Source organism: Stigmatopora argus, chromosome 9 (assembly GCF_051989625.1).
Source record: "Stigmatopora argus isolate UIUO_Sarg chromosome 9, RoL_Sarg_1.0, whole genome shotgun sequence".
NCBI lineage: Eukaryota > Metazoa > Chordata > Actinopteri > Syngnathiformes > Syngnathidae > Stigmatopora > Stigmatopora argus.
Window position 1 is genome coordinate 12440288 of NC_135395.1, and position 19079 is coordinate 12459366.

General features: G+C 39.5%; 1 protein-coding gene and 1 pseudogene across 1 annotated transcript; one reads left to right on the forward strand and one right to left on the reverse strand.

Moving 5' to 3' along the window:
* Positions 1–776: 776 nt before the first annotated feature.
* Positions 777–2854, reverse strand: LOC144082920 (general transcription factor II-I repeat domain-containing protein 2 pseudogene; annotated as a pseudogene).
* Positions 2855–6247: 3393 nt separating this feature from the next.
* On the forward strand, positions 6248–18983 carry clint1a (clathrin interactor 1a). The gene is made up of 12 exons (XM_077609935.1): positions 6248–6438; positions 9941–10045; positions 11252–11348; positions 11650–11758; positions 12020–12184; positions 12273–12456; positions 12537–12756; positions 12841–12928; positions 13789–13854; positions 14297–14595; positions 15970–16162; positions 17049–18983. Exons 1-12 carry the CDS (start codon positions 6398–6400, stop codon positions 17378–17380), a joined length of 1899 nt encoding a protein of 632 aa, XP_077466061.1. The 5' UTR covers positions 6248–6397; the 3' UTR covers positions 17381–18983.
* Positions 18984–19079: the final 96 nt, after the last annotated feature.

A 19079-nucleotide genomic window follows, 5' to 3' on the forward strand; every position in this document is an offset into this window, starting at 1 on the left:
TTGATTTAAAGGCATAGCATCCCATAAAACTAAGCTTTCATTTCAAACTATTCCACAAAATCTAGGTTTTCATAAAGAGCAAAGCTTTCCACAATACTAGTGTCCTACAAGTCCAATCAGTGGATCGGCGTCAGGTGCTTCTTGCAGCCCAACCCCCGTTGCTTCAACTGAGTCCGACCGAGTCTGTGCTGGATGTTTCGGAACAAAATGCTGGCCCAACCCACAGCGGCCCTCGAGGACCCCTGTTGCAGACTCTCCAAGCCAGTCCAAGTCTTTTTCTGGACCTATTGTAAATGTTGGCCATTAAAATGCAGACTTTTGACCATTTTGACTCATTTAAGAGCACCTTTGTTGAATGATATTTTACCCATTTCATTATATGCAGCGGTGTATGATGACACTAAAGGCTTTTGATTTGATGTAAAGGCATAGCATCCCATAAAACTAAGCTTTCATTTCAAACTATTCCACAAAATGTAGGTTTTCATAAAGAGCAAGCTTTCCACAATACTAGTGTCCTACAAGTGCAATCAGTGGATTGCCGTCAGGTGCTTCTCTTGCCCAACCCCCGTTGCTTCTACAAACCCTTTGCCCACCCCCCAGCTAATTGGTGACGGCGAAGAGGTGATCGTTACGATCCGTCCCAAAAAATGGCAAATGAAAAAGCACTATGTAAACCAGGGGTCCCCAAACTTTTTCCTGTGAGGGCCACATAACTTTTCCCTTCTCTGATGGGGGGCCGGTGTCAGTTTGTAACAGAAAAAGTGTGACGATCGTAGGGGAGCTTAATTTTTTTTTATTGTTTTCCAGAAAGCCACACATAACCAAATAACCCTTTCCAGGTTCTTTACAGAAAAAAGTCAGAAAACAAATAATAAAACTATTAATGAAATAAATAATAACTAAATAACCCTCTCTGAGTTCTTCACATAAAAAAACAGGAAATAAATAACACTATTTATGAAATAAATAAGAACTGAATAACTCTCTCTGGGTTCTTCATAGAAAAAAAGCCATGGAACATTAACTTTCTGTTGTGCCATGCACAATCTTAACAGATAAAAGTTCAGCTCAGTTGTCAGAGCAGAATCTCTCTGACACATATGAGCAGTCTCCTAAAGTTCTTGTGTTTCTTCCTTATAATCCTTTTGTTCCAATAGGCTTGTAGACACCGCTGTTTGCAGCTCTCTCATCAACTTCCCTGTGAAAACCACAAAGGAAGCAGGTTGAGAAACTGAACTAAGTGAAACCGCACCTACACAGCACAATACATTTCACTACCAGTATGGTTGTAAAGATGGATTTTATCCCAGTAGATTTTATTATGATTATATTTGTTTATGCTCAGAATGACTCATTCAAATCAGAAAAGTGAGCTTACCTATGTCTGTTCATCAGTGTGAACTGTGGGCCTGCATCTGGCTGGTGAGAAGTTGAATATCAGGTTCCATTCTAGTTACAGCCAGTCTCAAGCACTGATGCAAATGTTCATCTGTCAATCTTGATCTCATCGGAGTTTTCAGCAGTTTCATGCGAGAAAAGGTTTTCTCGCAGATATACGTGCTGCCAAAAACTGAGGACATTTTCATTGCATGTTTTTTGATGTTTGGATATGTGTCGTTTGGGAGGGAGGCATAGAAGTCAATGAGACTGTTGAGATTGAATGCGTCTTTTAGAACATCACAGTTCTGTAACTCAGCCAACTCAAACTGATATGAAGGCTGGGCTTCATCAATGTCGGCAACAAAGGGGTTCTGAAAAAGACGGATTTCTTTTGCATGAACATGTAGTTCAGTGAATCGCACACCGAACTCCGCCTTCAGCATTTCCAGTGCTTCCACGCACTTTTCAGCTGGGAACGGGACCGCTGGGTTCTCTGTCGACAGGTTTTGGGTAGCAGGAAGATGGACAAAGTTGCGCTTTTTCACTTGTTCCAAAAGCAGCGCTAATTTCACCTCAAATGCTTTTATGTGTGAATACATGTCGCAAATGAGTTTCCCTTCGCCTTGTAGCTGCAAGTTAAGGCGGTTAAGTATTTCTGTCACGTCTGTTAAAAATGCGAGGTGCCATTTCCATTCTGGGTTGATCAGCTCTGGGACCGTTTTGTCTTTTAAATGAAGAAATGCGTTAATTTCGGGTAGAAGCTCGTAAAAACGCCTCAAAACTCTGCCCCGGCTCAGCCATCGGACCTCTGTGTAGTACAGCACATCTCCGTGCGTAGACTCCAGTTCAGACAGGAATTCTTGGAACTGCCTGTGTTTAAGTCCCTTTGCCCTGATGAAGTTTATGCACGACACCACAACCTTCATTACAGAATCCCACGTCAACACTTTGCAGCACAGTGCTTGCTGGTGAATTAGGCAGTGGACTCGTAGCGGGGCGGTGAGACCCCTTTTTTCCAACTCACGGTTCATGCGTCCTATTAAACCGCGAGTTTCGCCCACCATGCTAGGAGCCCCGTCAGTCGTGATGCTAGCCAGCTTTGACCAGTCCAGGTCCAACTTCTCCATGGTTTGGCACACTTTGTCAAAAATATCCTCTCCCGTTGTGGTCCCTTTGAGACTTTGGAGGGCTGCCAGATCCTCGCATATCTCAAAGTTTGCGCTAACTCCACGAATAAAAATGAGCAGTTGCGCTGTGTCTTGCACGTCCGTGCTTTCATCCAGTGCTAACGAAAAAAAGTCAAATTCTTTCGTCTTCTGCTGCAGCTGGGCATAGACATTATTCCCGATTTCTTCAACGCGTCTGGTGATTGTACTCGCCGACAGACTTACGGCATTAAATGCATCTTTCTTCTCGGGACACACTTCCTCCACGACAACATCCATACATTTCTTAAAAAACTCTCTGTCAGTGAAAGGCTTACCGTTGCTTGCTATCAGTTTAGCAACCCGAAAGCTGGCCCGAACGGATGCCTGGTTCAGCTGAGCTTGGCGTAGAAATGTAGTCTGCTGAGATAATAGTCCAACTTTTAGCTTTGAGAGTTTGTCTGCTCGTATTTGGCCTTGCACGCTATCGTACTTGTCCTTGTGACGGGATTCGTAGTGCCGGCGAAGATTGTATTCTTTGAATACTGCCACCGTCTCTTGACAGATGAGACAAACAGCCTTTTCTTTGCATTGAACAAAAAAATAATCGTTTGTCCACTGCAGGTTAAATACCCTGCATTCTGAATCAATTTTTCTCTTAACTAACCTTTTCGCCATTATTCCGTTCTCAAACAGGTTCAGGTTGCACAGTTTTTATATGCTTGAATAGCATCGCAATAGCGATGGTACGAGGGCTCCGCCCTCACCTGCGATCGTCCAGATGTCTCGCTAACACTCTGCTCACGCATGCAACGGTGGAATGCCCGCACACATCAAAGGCAAACACTCTCCCCGCGCGTGTCACCAAAGGAGCAATGCGAAGGCCCGCTTCACTGGGATGATTTGTGGGCTCAGCAGGGGTGCAATGAACCAAACACAAGATTAAAACATCCCAGTCTTCAAGGCCAAATAGGAAAATAAATCCGATAGCGTCTCTGGTATTGTTCAGAGGGCCGGTCCAAATGTGCCGGCGGGCTGCATCCCCCCCCCCCAAAAAAAAAAAATTAAAAAAAAAAAAAAAAGAAAAAAAAACATAGCGTCTTTGGTATTGTTCAGAGGGCCGGTCCAAATGTGCCGGCGGGCCGGATCCGGCCCGCGGGCCGTAGTTTGGTGACCCCTGATTTAGACAATTTGTCCCTAGCAAAAATGCTGTGCTATATGAGAGGTGGGTGAAATAGTATTTTATTTATCTATTTATTTTATCAAATGCAAAACTGTAAGTCTGATATTGTTTGGTACCAAAACAATTAAGATTGTTGTATCACATGCATCCACGGCATCCACACATCAGCGCACAGATTTCTGATCTTTCTGGACACATGGGCTTTTCAATCAAATGTTTGATTGAATACTTTGCTCTCCTCAGCATTCACACAGTCTAAAAAACACACACATTGTTGACAGAGAGTGTCTCGGCAACATCATTTACCACTTAGGCCCTTCCCAGAGGGGCACGCCATGCCTAATGCGTGGCAGATAGCTTGATAGCTCTGGCTTGTGTCGAGAAGTGCACGTCAATCAACAGCTCGTGTCAACGTCACAGAGGCAAAGTGTTCCTGAAAGATCTTTTTACTGAGTGCCTTTCTATCCATCGTCTAATACACATTCACACATGCACAATCACACACGGCCATTTCCATCTCAGCAATCACTTCACCTAGACTTCTGCTCCTTGGACGTGTAACAGTAATTGAGGTTGCTCCCTTGGGTGCAGTGCATTCTGGGCCGTTAAGTGCTGTTTCTTGTTGTTCTTCTTCTCTCCTAAGGTTTGTATTTTGGCTATTGTGTTGTTTCCTCTTGCCCTCCTATAGAAGTTCTAATTCACGGGCCAATCTGTATCATTAGAACATCCTGTTGAATGCCGGCCTTCAGTCCCAGTGCTGTATTAATCAATAGGACAAAAAGCCTTTAGATGTTTTTTCCCTAATGCACACGCAAGTCACCAGAGAATTGAATGTGTATTTAAAAACATGACCAAACCACTACTGCTATTCCTTTAATTCTTTTTGTTTTCGTGAACTGCTTTTACATCCAAACTGACACTCGAGTCAGTCAAGTGTTCACATGCCACAATGACCTCGCTGCCCGCCACATCAGGCCCGGCTTCAGTGAGCCCCCGGTGACCTTTGTGTGCGTTGATGACGTCGTCCGTCCAGAAGAGGGAGTGATTGATCTGGATTGACACAAACAGCCAGTGCCCTAGCTGGCCTGTCACACAGAATCACTGGGTCATTTCATGCCTGAATGCCAGATGAGGAGAGAGTGACAGGACACAGAGAGAATGACCTGCTCACTTTCATGTGGTTGGAGCACATTTGGACACAAATGACAGGTTTTGATTTCACCAGGAGTGTGAGAAGTTTGTCGAGATGCTACAAGAATATTACATGGCAAACTATTCAATTCAGTGCGGACCCCCAACAAAGCCACACTCTACAAACTGTATGTTGTGGCATCTGGTCCTAGACAACCTCTTTCAGTGAGTCCACTTGAATAAATGATCCCAATAAGCTAATTAATAATCCTCTCCTTAAACCTCATTTGCACCATCATATAAAATGCAGTAGCTCACAAAGTGTGAATATAATGTATGTCTTATCTGTTATACTGGAGCCAACCAAATGTAGAGCATGAATTAATTCAGCTTGACTAATGAGACCATAATGTAATCATTGCACATAGCCAAACGTAATTACCAATGCATAGGAATAAATCAAGAGTGCAACATTAAAAACTTTATGCGTTACAGTGTGGATAAAATATAACAGTTGGTGAGACAAACTAACAGTAAAGACATTAATTTGGACTGAGTTTCTAAGCAGTGGTATAGTTTACTTTTGGTACTCTATAGTCTGTACAGGTATGGTTCCAAATTCCACCAGGACTTAGCATAATGGTATAGTACTATCATACCAGTAGGACAGTAGTTAAAGGTAATTTAAGAACCCAGTATGTTCCCAATAAATGGGGTCAGTGCAAACTATGTAACCTAAATGTTTTTATTAGTACTGTCATAGTATGCATATATAGACTGAAGAGAAAATATGCACAAAATGAGTACAAACCACAGACAAAAGCATAGTATAGTCTATAGTATATTAAGAATACTGTGGAAGAGATCAATATTTTGGGGATCAAATCACTAGACATCAGGGGAAATATGTCAAGCCTTTCTCATTTGTAATTCTGATAAATTTGGTTTGCAAATCATACAGGCCCAGAATCCAACATCTTAAAAAAAAAAAAAAATAGATTAGATATACACACAACTCATTGGCTGCTATTAATGTCAGTAGACATCCAATCCTTTAGATAGGAGAGGGCTAAAAGTGAGTTTTAATTCTCAATTTAGGAAGTTCCTGAAAAACTAACTGAAAATAAAAACAATATATACCAACAGAAAAAAATAGTAACATGCACAAAAAAAAGAAATTCGTATTTAACAATACATCAACTTCCAGGAGTTCAAATGAATGAAATAATAATACTGAACAACAAGTGGCAGAGCAGCTGTTCCTGCCCTGGTGGGCTAGTATTTGTCACTACTGTAAGCATAATAATAAAGCGGGTATTTACATATAAGCATGATGAAGGTACAATAATGTTGGAGTTGGCGTATTATTTTTAATATGTATCTCTAATGACGCGGACAGCGAAATCCCGTAAACCTGACGGATTGTGCGTTTGCGCTTCCTGTCTAGAACGAGAGGTGTAACGACACTTTACTTTTCCCATTTCAAGGTTCGAGATCGGGGTTGAACACGACTAAAGTGTTCGATCGGGGAGGAGAGCTTCTTCGTAGAGCCAATATGCTGAACATGTGGAAGGTTCGGGAGTTGGTTGACAAAGCGTAAGTATCTTACACTTGTTTGATGTTGTTTATTTATACAGTTTACCTGTTTGAAAGAGACACGTATCAAAAACTTTGACGTCACGTCACTCGAACAAGTTAGCTAGGCTGCTAATCATGGAAGCCAAACAACGATCCTTTATTTTATTAAATGTTGATTTCTCGGTGGTGTCTCGTGATATGAGATCGTTTGCGACGCAACGGCGTTGAAGAGATTTTTTGGTGATTCTTAGTGAGACATCGAGCTAACTTACTTAGCCAGTAAGCTAATTTCATGCTAGGTTGGCTAAGTGGGCAGGCTAGCCAGCTAAGCTAGTTTGACAGCTTCGTACAATGAAGTGGGAATGGAGTTGGGGAAAAGCGTTGCTTGACGGGTGCAACTTGAATAAACCTTTTCATTCCATAAAGTCACTTTATGGCATCTGATCTCAAGTTTACTCACTTTAGCCGCACTGTATGGATTTATGTGACAGACTGTCTGTTATGCCGAACAAGTGTAAAACATTTTTATACATATTCAATGGCCTGTTATTTTATTAGATCATAAAGGAAATGTTGGATGTGTCTATTTCTGTCTCTCAAAAGTAATTCAGCTAACAAGATGGAGGAGTACAATCGAAGCAGGTATCAACTGAAGGTGTAATCCGATGGCATTTGACCATTTAAAAAACAAACAAAAACAAAAACGTTACACTTTTTTTTTTTAGGTCTCATTACATTGTTTAATGACATGTTGAGCTAAAATCAAGAGTGCATATTTACAAGCCTTAACCTCAACCAGCAACTTCTAATTGTTTACGTTAAGAATCTAATTTCCTTTTGTTAAATTAAATGTAGGCATATTTGCTTGTGACCGACAGTAATCCTGCCTTTTAATTTTCTCGGTATAATTTTAGACTTAATACTTTTGTACAGACTTAACATATACAAGGAATTGTGGTTTTAAAACTAAGCATTTAAACAAGGGATCCTACGTCATTAAATGTTTTTCTTAACTATATTTTTTTTCCTGTATGAAACAATCAAGTAAGTACATGTTATGGATTATTCACAGGGATGTGGTCTATTAGTGCTACAGGTTTCTGACTGCATGTTAACTTTTGTTTGTTTTGTTAATGCTGCATGTAAAAAAATATGACTGTGTGTAAATACTGAAACACTTTTGCACATGAGAATTAACAATCCTTGGCTCATAACGGAAATTTATGTGATAGTGCATCACTGTCGGAACTGTGAGTAACTTCCGCTTTACCGCTGATATCAGCAATGGTAGCTATTGAATAGATAAGAATTGCATCACTACATCCACAGTATGTGGTGAATAAGTCTGGGTTTACAAATTGGATTGTAGAAAATATTGAAAGTTAAGTAGGATGAATTGAAGTACATTTTTCGTTATACACTTATTTGCATAACCGTTTCCATAACTGCCCTTTCCATTTTAGGAAATGGAATCCAAATATAAAACTGGCATACTATCATTAAACATTTTTGTTGCTATGGTCCTATTTTTCCCCCTCCACAGTTAGAACGTGGTGTAGTCCAAGTGTAACTGGACTTGGTGACACAGACCACAGAAAAGGGTGTATCCTCATTTAATAACTACCAACCAAATATACGCTGTTCTCTCAGGCTATGTGCAAAAGTGCCATGGATACAGCTTGAGCATATGCAGGATCCAAACATTTCCTCCGCCTTGTTTTAGCAAATGATCTGATATAAATTTGTTAATAAATCGCGATGACAAAAAAAAACTCAGCGCTAACATCACTTGCTTAACTGCCTCTAAGAATGCACACGGGTTCTTCCTTCTTAGAATTTATTTTGTAAGAACTTCACCTTATTATCGAGGTCAACTTCTCTTGATCAGTGGCCGTATGTATTGATAAAAAAAAACAAGACAAGTAAGAAATCTCAGACTTTGTAACACTACATGTGAATAGAATCATTTTTTCCCTACAGTGGTAAACCAATCTAACTCTTTTAATAAAAGAAAAATCCACAGCGGGCTCAGAAATTTAAAAAGTAACAATAGATTAATGACAATCCGACATGCTTTTTGAATTGAAGCTTTTTTTGTTTGTTTCGGCTTTATTTTACCGCAACAAGACTCAATAATCACTTATTTTTTAAATCCAACACTTTTTCATAAAAGAACATTTGTTGATTTGCCTGAAGTGCCATGTCTTTTCCCAAAACAATTGCAATGGTTCATGCATTCATTGTAAGCACTTTGCCACAAATCATAAAGTCCATATTGGGCTCTTCCTCTATACCTGTCTTGATAAAAACACATTCTTTTTGTGCCGTATCGATCATCTTTAGAGTATATTCTCAAGAGTGTAGGCTGTGCAGCTGTGCTTGGCGTGTTATCGCCGTACCACTTAAGCTTGGACAAAGGAACCAGGAAGAGCAAGTTAACTATTGAAAATATTGTTAACTCTTCCTGCTTCCAATTTGGACTCAGAATACTCAAAGTAGAAGTATTGTACAGCTGAAATGATCCCTTCCGGGATAAACTCGCTTGACCAGTTGTATAAGCGGAGTGAAAGTCAGGAAGCGAGAAACAACAGAGGCACCCACATACCACTGAAATATGTCTAAATCACCTGTGTAGCACTTTAATTTCTAGTTGTCTTCAGGGTTTTGCAAATCCACACACACCCACAACCCGCGTGCACTTTTGCTCCAAGAATCTAGGCACCTCCCATATTTACTTACTTACTATACGAACACAGAACTATTTACTGTACACTGTGATAATGGATCGTGAAATCCAATGTTTTACCTAAAGCCTTTCTCAGGCAAGTCTGTCTAAATATTTTTGTCACATTTATTCTTTTGTGGTTTACGCCATCGTACATTCTTGACAAGCTGTGATATTTATTTTGTAACTGTTTAAAGAGGTCACATTCTATCCCACAAACAGAAGTTGTAAGCATAGAGACTGAATGGCTAAATCCACAACAAAGTTTGTATTAACACAATTTTAAGCATTTTCACAGCAATGAAGAAACCTTCATTCATTCTGAAACAGTGTAAGCTTAATTACAATATAGATCTTTTTGTTTTAATTATTTATTTCTACATTTAGAAAAACTAGCTCATTACTATTTTGCTGACCTACTTTTTCCTTGTGGCTTTATTTAAATGTCACCAAACAATAGCACTCTCTTTTGCTCTCTCAACGGGTGCGGTTGCAGTCCCTGTTTGTGCCATTTACTCTTAGTGACCCTGTTTTGTTTTGTACTGGACAACAATTCACTTTTGCATGTCATTATATATTTTATTTTTTCTAATGCGTCATCCATCATCTCACCCAAGTACTCCTCTTTGTGCTATTGTTCAGAGGCTAAAAAACAACTACATGGGTGTGCCAGTAATTACTATGTTTTTACCCCTGTTTAAATGGGTATTAAATAGAGAGCGTGTTCTTTTACTTAAGCAACATTTAACATTTGTGAATGATCCCTCCAACCCCTTTTATTTTTTTGATCCACAGAACCAATGTGGTGATGAACTATTCAGAGTTGGAGTCTAAAGTAAGAGAGGCCACCAATGATGACCCCTGGGGACCATCAGGACAACTAATGAGTGAAATTTCAAGGTCAGCTCAACAATATTTGGATGTTTTATTGTTTGCTGTGCTTATTTGGTCACAATTTTGTTTTGCAAAAGTATTAGACTAATTTCATTTTCTGATGCATGCTGTTTCTCTTACCTCCAGTATGTTGACAAACACAAAGGTCACGCATGCAATGTCTCCATTCAGAATATTGCATTACTCTTGCCTCTGGAATCATTAGCAAAGAGGCTATAAATTCTACAGCTATATTGTAGCAGTTCCATATTTATGTAGAGTGTATGTTTTCGTCCTACCACTTGCTTGAATAGGAACTGCCAAACCTTTGGGAATTATTATAGTTGAAACACTATCAGATCTGTGTTATTGATCCAATGGTAGCTATAACATGAGATCATTTTTTTTATCTCAAGTTTATGTAGCGCTTCTACAACAACTGCAAAGGCCTTTACAGAATGCACGTGACAAAACAACAACAAAAATCTGCCCACCTATTCTGTACTGATGCAATCATAGTTGAAATGCCCTTTTTTAACTCATTTACTGCTGGAAAAGCATGGACTTGTTCATGAAGTATAAAAACGGAGTACAATATTATAATAATGTATTTAGCAATATTCATGTGTTTTGATTGACAACTTACCTCATATCGTGACATTCAGTGGCAATTTGATTCAACCGACCCATGAAATTTGCTGTACTATGCAATACATCTCCCACGCATACTAATCTTCAAAGTATCGAAATAAGGCACACTCTAAATTATATGCATATAAATTCCCAGATTGACTCTAAAATTCCTTAACTATCAGCCTGTGGGCAAGTATGGCCATTATTTAGTACTGTAGATTTTTATTGTCAACGTGTCAGAGCATCCTAATATAGAATAGTGACAGTCAAATAGTGGTGACCTTCAATTCAAAAGATTATTTTTATAAATGAAACTCATAGCCGAAACACTCAAAGCAGTCCACAATGAGTCCACACGTGACAAAATACCAAAAGACCCCAAAAATAAAACAGATGACCCATGATCAACAAGATCCCAAAAATGACAAAAAAGAGGGAAAAAAGGAGCAGCAGGCTGCCAACGCAAAAGTTGAGTAAATTCAGCATTTTGGCTAGTAATGTGATTATGAGACAAGCCAGGAAAAATATTGGGTTTCATTCTTAGATCGAAGTATTAATATGTTACTCATCTCTTGCCTCTGTAAATGTTTTTTTGTTCAGAGCAACCTTCATGTACGAGCAGTTCCCAGACGTGATGAACATGCTGTGGACCCGTATGCTGCGTGACAACAAGAAGAACTGGAGGAGAGTTTATAAGGTTCGGTGACCATTCCCCATAAATTCAGTATTTTTAAACCAGGGCAGAGACACATGATCACATTTTATAGACCCTTTTATGGATATAAGAAAATGTATTTTATTACTCATTAACACTGGTGCACTACAGTTTGAAAGGGAAGATAGATATTTGGTCGGGGAAATTAAACTATATGGGCTTTATTCATCAATATGCCAGGAAAACAAAAACTCTTTGGGTTTGTTCATCAATATGCATTATTCAAAATAAATACTCAAGCACCTTGTATGACTAGTCTAGTCTGTTATCTCTTCCCTTGCAGTCTCTACTGCTGCTTGCTCACCTAATCAGAAATGGCTCAGAGCGTGTTGTAACGAGTGCCAGAGAACATCTTTATGACCTGCGATCACTGGAAAGCTACCACTTTGTTGGTAAGTGTTTTGGGGAACTTATGTATTTGCTTCTGTTTATCCGTATAACAAAAGAATAGAGGCATTATTATCCCACCATTTAGCATGTTTGTGATTTAAAAAAAATGGAAGGGGTTGTTAAATTTGGACTCTTGAGGTCCAAGTTTACAGAGGTCAGAAATGTATTTCTTTTCAAGATTACTCTAGAATGAATGAAAGGAATAACATTATTTTTTCCTTATCAATTCTTGTGTTAATGTTTCATGTTGACGTTATTTCTAGATGAACATGGAAAGGACCAAGGGGTGAATGTTCGCCAGAAAGTGAAGGAGATGGTGGAGTTTGTCCAAGATGATGAAAGGCTCAGGGAAGAGAGGAAAAAGGCCAAGAAAAATAAAGATAAATATGTTGGTGTTTCTTCTGAAAGTAGAGGATACAGACGTTACTGTAAGTCTTCTTGGCAAATGTACTGCATCTAATCTCAATTGCTTTGAAGTTTCTGACGTAAACTTGCTGCTGTGATTTTTTTTTACAGCGGGGGACAGGTATGACTCCAGTGAAAGCCGTAGCCGGTGGGATGATGATTGGGAGAATAACAAAGGACAGTTTGCGTTCAGCGATAAATTGGGGGAGATCAGTGGCAAGATTGGAAGCACCATCGATGATACTATCAGCAAGTTTAGGAAGAAGGACAGAGACGACTCACCAGATAGATTCAGGTAGGGGGAGTGAGTGGCCATTTCGAAAATATCATCCATTGGATCAATTGAATAATTCTTTTGTTACTCCTCTTTATCAGTGATAATGAGGAGGAGCAGCGAAGTCGCTCATCACAAAATGGCAAATCTGGCAAAGAGTTCAAAGATGATGAAGAGACAGTTACAACCAAAAGTGTACAAATTGTCCAAGCAACAGAGACTACAGCCACCCGCAAGAGAGGTGTCCCATCGAAGAAGGTGGACCTGGGGGCAGCGGCCCAGTACACAGGAGAAAAGAGCCCAAACACCGCAACTAAACAAGTTGCGTATAGATCCATTTCAGATGCATTTTATGTGGGTTCATCTATAATATGCCTTCTGATTTTTCTGCGTTCTGTATCACAGCCTCAATCAGCAACATCACAGCCCCCAAGTAGTGGACTAGTTGACCTACTGATGGTAGACTCAACACCTTCACAGCCCGCTTCCTCAGGTAAAATTATAACTATATTGCATATACATCTTTCAAATAGCTATACGTATTATTGTTATTTTTCTTAAACCTCATCTTTATGGGATTAAGCTTAAATAATTGCTAAAAATAGTCACTTTCCCTGCAAAACGTTCATACTGATTTTCAAATCCACCTTTGCATAAGTTTTGTATATGTGATTGAAACACACACAAAAAAGATTATTTTCTGTTTCAATATTATTTCCTCGATTATCAGAGGTCCACTATTTGCATACTCTTTTACATGAATGTCATGTTTACTTAGAAGTGTTTCCCACTCTAACGAAATATTTGATCAAATACTCACAATATCAATGACATGGTTGTCATCTATGATTCAAGTCTAGTTTTGAATACTGGACGTAACATTCTGCGCCTATCCATTTTGGGCTTTCTCACGCTCTCACTCCGTCTCTCACAAAATCACACACACACACACTTAATCCAGTTCCATACAGTGAGATTGATTTGATTTGTTGAGTCTGTGCACTTGGCTTTTCAAGGCAATGGGAAACCCCAATCTGATTGCCTAACAAGATAGCTGTCAAGCTAACTTGCTTCAAACCGACAGTTGTGAACTTGTCACTATGCGCAGCTGCTGGTGCCAAGCTCACATTTTGGGGACAGTTGGAGGAGGGAGCTAATGTATAGGAACTAAGTGCACCAGCTGTTTTTTGGAGTAGTCCTCGGTGAGTGAAGAGGGCGGTAGGACTGAACAGATGCCACCACCCCTCCTCTCTGCCGAACGCTCCTGAACACACTGAAGGAATGCTATCTGTCAGCTGAGCACCTGGAGCTCCTCTCTCAAATGGACATCTTTATGACTCTTTCTCATTGTAGACTTGATGAGTGGATTTGCCGACTTCTCATCGCCCGCTGCTTCTGCTGGCCTTTCCACGGGATCCGGTAAGTTTCAAGACTTTCTTTCAAGTATGTGTTGTGCCATTGTAGCTACTCCAGCGTACTGCTAGAATATTCAGGAGGAAAGCTGGCCATATGGCGCATGCTACCTGCTCTGCATAACAAGAACAGACACACATCAGCCCCAGTTATGGATGACAAGGAGACAGGGACAGAGGAAGACGGGGCAGGGGTGGGCGGGGTGCGGAGGAAGTTGAGACGGAGAGACAACAAGCAGAATCAATTTAATTAAATTTTAAAATCTGGCATGAGTTATCACTGGGAATTCGTTCCAGAAAATGTATTGACTGAATGCTTTGACCTGTTAGTAGAATGCTGTTGTTGTTTTTTATACTTTGTGTATCAATAGCAAAGCAACCGTCTCAGAAATGACTTTAAAAAAAAAAATATATATATATATATATATATACTTTTTTTTATCCCATAGCTGGAACAGTCTCAAGCAATAAGGGAGACTTTGGTGAGTGGAATGCATTCCCCGGCGGCCAGATGCCAGCGTCTGTTCATCCTGCAGACACTAGTGGAAATGACCCTTTTGGAACCATGAGAGCAGGTCCCGCTCTCGCCCCTGCCCCAGTCACCAATGTGGGCTCCAGTTCATCCTCAGCAGATCTGTTTAATTTGATGGGGCCGACTCAGACATTCACTTCCTCTCAGAGCCTTAACTTCAACGTGAACAGTACGCACAGCATGACCACTACAGGCCTGCCTCAGTCGATGTCACAGGTATGCATGGTTGCACTTATATATCAAGCCATCCTTTTTAAATTATTTATCAATATGCTTAGCGTTACATGACATCAGTTATATGATGACATTTTGTAGGACAGATTTGGAATTCTGAAATGATCAGTCAATGTTTCTTATATGTAAAAATCAAAATGGGTCAAAAGGAATAGAAAGTGTTGTCAAACTCACTTCAGTTCAAGTGCTGCATTTGCTCAAATTTGAACTCAAGTGGGATGGACCACTATATTTTTGGCATATTAATTTATCAATGCAGAGAATCACATGCCTAATCTCACTTTACAGCAGTTGTTATATAATGGATGTATGAACCTCAAATTTATGGGATTTTGCTTTGTAAGTAAAATTTATAACAGACAATAAATGTTCAGTTTTTTCCTTTCTTTGAAAAGCAAACAACTAACAAAAATTAAAACATCTCTCAAAGCCATTGGATACTCTGTTTAAGTTTGATGCAATGAAACATGAAATACAACGTATTTATTTCAAAGGCACATTCTGAAGCAAAAATAACTCACTTTTGTTTAGCAATTACAATATCTAAGCAATGGAAACAGTCGTTCTGCATTAGGTACTGGCACAAGAGACTACAGGAGATGTCACATGACCTTTTATGATATCTGCTGTTGGAATTGCAAGAATAACAGCTTCTGTAGACGGATCACTTTGCCAATTGTTTTTTCTTCTTTTTTTTATCTCCAAAGACAAAGGAGAACATGATCAAGAGAGCATGACAGTCTAGAAACTAAAGACATACTAATTACTTCAACATAGTCACATGATCAAAGGTGATTGTGTTCAGTACACAGTCTGCTTACAGACAAGACAGAAAATATATTCCTGACTTTAAGGGAAATTGATTACATTTTGGGAAACTTCTTCGTACCTAAAATTCAATTACGGTTGAAAACTGTTACTTATTTAAATTAATAAGTAAGAATATGGGTATTGTAGACTTTTGATTACTTTTTAATTGCTTGTTTAGAAATTGGGTCTGCGCAGTCGTATTTTGTCTGCCTCTTGAAGTATTGTAAATTTGACCTTCACTTGTCAAAAATAATGCCATATTTTGGCTAATAAACAGCCGAGGCACGAATTGGCCCCTCACTGCTTCCCCGTTGGCTTAAGCTATCACATCAATTCATTTGGTTCATAAATCGCAATGCACACATTGTCTAATTCTTTACCCTGTACTTATGTTATTGGTCTCTTTTCATAAAGTGCCCAGTGCATGACGGCTGATTTTCATTATTATTTCATTATCTTGAAAAATCAATATTTTCACAATTGTAATAATCTGATCTTTATGCCGTCCTACACATTTAAGGCACCTTTTATTGTATGTCTTTGCAGCCCCTCCCAAAAATTGGGGCACCTTTACAACCGCAGAGTGCTCAGCTGGGAGTCGTTTCTCAGGGTGCTCCAGCCAAAGCGTCGCTCCCTTCCACCTGGTCAGACCCCTCAGTGAATATTAGCCTGGACTTCTTGGGACCCGGCATGCAGGCCCCCAAACAGAACCAACCTACTCTCAACACACTTCAACAAGGTAACGGGAAGACATCCACCTAAATTGTGAATCCATGAACTGGCAACAAGCATTTGATTTGCATCTTTGTTTTCGTAACCACATGGCGCAACCTCAACATGAAAGGCTTATCCTCTTGGAACTAGGCTAAGTAGGGAGATGCTCATGAATAAACAATTATTAAGATCATTAAGAATTTTGTCAATCTGGCAATCTTTTCGCAGTGTAGTCCTAATGAATATGGCAGCAAAGAGCCAAGCTTGCAATTAATTTGATCCCATCTAATTCGTTGCAACTATGAACCTCGATGAACATAAATTACATTTATCAATCCTAACAGTAATGCAATTTTAAAATATTTAACTACTGCTATTACTTTTAAAATGTACAAATATTACTAAATTTATTATTAATAGTGGTGTCTACCACCAACCAAGCTTGACGAAAGTTTAGGTTTAGGAAAAATAGGAGTGAGATGGGCTGACAGTTTGCGGTTTTGCGTTTAATCATAATAAAACTGCATTGGATTTATATAGCGCTTTACATTGCATTATTCATTCAAACCACTCTAGATGAGATGGTGATAAGGCATTATAATAACTGCAGCTTTTTGGGGCATTCTAACAGAAGTGGGGCAGCCAATTGCACCATCAGCCCTACTGACCACTGTCAACCACTTGTTCTCATATTTTCTTTATTTTTCACCTAGCATGTAGAAATGAAATCCGAAGAACTTCAGTCATCAGCTGCTATTTAATCATGGATGACTGGCAAATGAAATTAGCGGCCAAGATTGATTCGAGTTGAAGGACTCATGACTACTAATTTGCTAAAGAGATAGAGTGAAAAGAAATCATGTATAATTAAATAGATGACTGTTGATTGTACTTTGGTGAATACATTGCAGGACACCAGGCCAATGCCAATATGCTGTCCCAAGGATTTTCTACAATGAATCTTGGACCGTCTGCAGCCCGACCACCTGTCAATGCTATGATGCACCCTGGTTCTGGAATGGCAATGGCACCCAACCCTGGCATGATGGCAATGGGTCTGCCTTCCAACCACCCAATGATGGGCATGGCCATGGCTTCCAACCAGGGCATGATGGGGATGGGAATGAACATGGCAGGAGTAACAATGGCAATGCCTGGCGCCATGGGAATGGGAATGAACCCGGCAATGGTTCAGCAATCCAAACACGACAGCTTCGCTGACTTTGGGAACTTTGGGAAGTGACACAGAGCAAAGGTGAGCCAAGGAGTTCTTTCTGAAGGATTGTTCCGAGCTTCAAACAAAGAGTACTTGAATAATATCAACTCCCACAGCATCAACACATTGCAATCTCTTCATTTTAAACAAATAATGCTGTGTAACGAAATGATCTAAATGGATGATTGTGTGTGTGCGTAGTACGAACCAATGATCGGTGCGGTCTTCAGACTGCTACTGTAAATTGTGTGCCTTGCTGGTCATGAATGTCAGGTGTGATCGTTTTTCTTTTTTTAACCTGAATCAAATGGAATCAACAGAATAGCAAAAATGTATATACCGTACCTATATATCGGTAGATGCATCATTTTTTGAGATGCCTTCTATTGAATGATCAGTTTGGAGAACATGATCAGCCATTTTAACTTTCTAATATATTATCAAGTTACCTCTTGTTTTGTCCTCTGTCTTCCTTTAGCCTGTAAATAGAAATATTGTATATCTTTATCCTGTAAGGTCAAATACAACGTTCCTTTTTATCATTCACTGTCATTGATAGCCAATTCATTTGACTGAGCTCAGTTTAAATGGAATGGACGTCTATTGCAGTAAAATCGACAGTAACTTGGATTGAAGTAACCATGTTAACTATTATGTCATCCCCAAAACAGTGGTTCAAGAGCTGATTGTGTACATATATAAATTTCTCCTAAAGAAAAGTGTAATCATTTTGCATTTAAATATGATAATCAGTACTTGGGGTCTTTTTTTTTTTTTTTTTTAATCCATTCGTACAGCCCAGAGTGCCTGGAATACCTTTGCCTTTTCTCTTCAGTTCCACTCCATAAAGGAAACAATGTGACCATGTAGTGTTAAAGACAGCAACCTCACCGTGCAAAAAATTCTGCACGTTTGATCTCGTGCCTGAAGCCAAGTTAACTGTCTGTATACCAACCAGACGGTTGTCTTAATTAGTTCACTTATTGCTTTTTGTCTCCTAAGCCTCGTTACTTCCTCTCTTCGGTTGTGTAGTTCCGTTGGCGCCGACTGTTTGCCAATTGCATCACAACCCCTTTTCTTCTGTGTTTTTGCATTTACAACAGCTCACATGCAGTATTTGTTAGCTTGTGTGAATGTGAGTGCATGAATTTCACTAGCAACTTAGCGGGTGTTTTGAAAACTGGGCGGGAGGACTATCTGTGGTGCTCATGTGTTGGATGGAATTACAAAGCACTGCTCCTTGCTGGACCAAGTGCCTCCTGACCCTTGCAAACTGTAATATTAGTACATAAATCCTGGGTGCCTGACTTATTTTTGAGGAGGGGGGTGCCAATGAAATGAATTATTCACATGCCAGATTACAAGAAAGTGAATACTGCAGCCTTGAGGTCTTGCACACTGATACAATGTAGCCTTTTATTGAAGTCTAAACATCACAATGACCAAAATCTGCTACTTTAGTTCTTTTATTTTATCTCAATTCATTTTTTCTTGTTTTGATTTCAAAGTAATGGGTTTGTTTCTGAAACACTAGTATATATGCAAAGATCAAAATAAGAGAGATTGCATTATTCTATTTTGATTTAAGCACCAATTTTGCTTCTCTACATTAAATTGTTGATTTCAATGACTTAATGTTGTATGTTATTTGCTTTGTTGTAACATTAGCTTCAGCAGAAAGAGCAGCACAATTAAGTTGAACTTATTCCACTTCAAAATTGCTTTT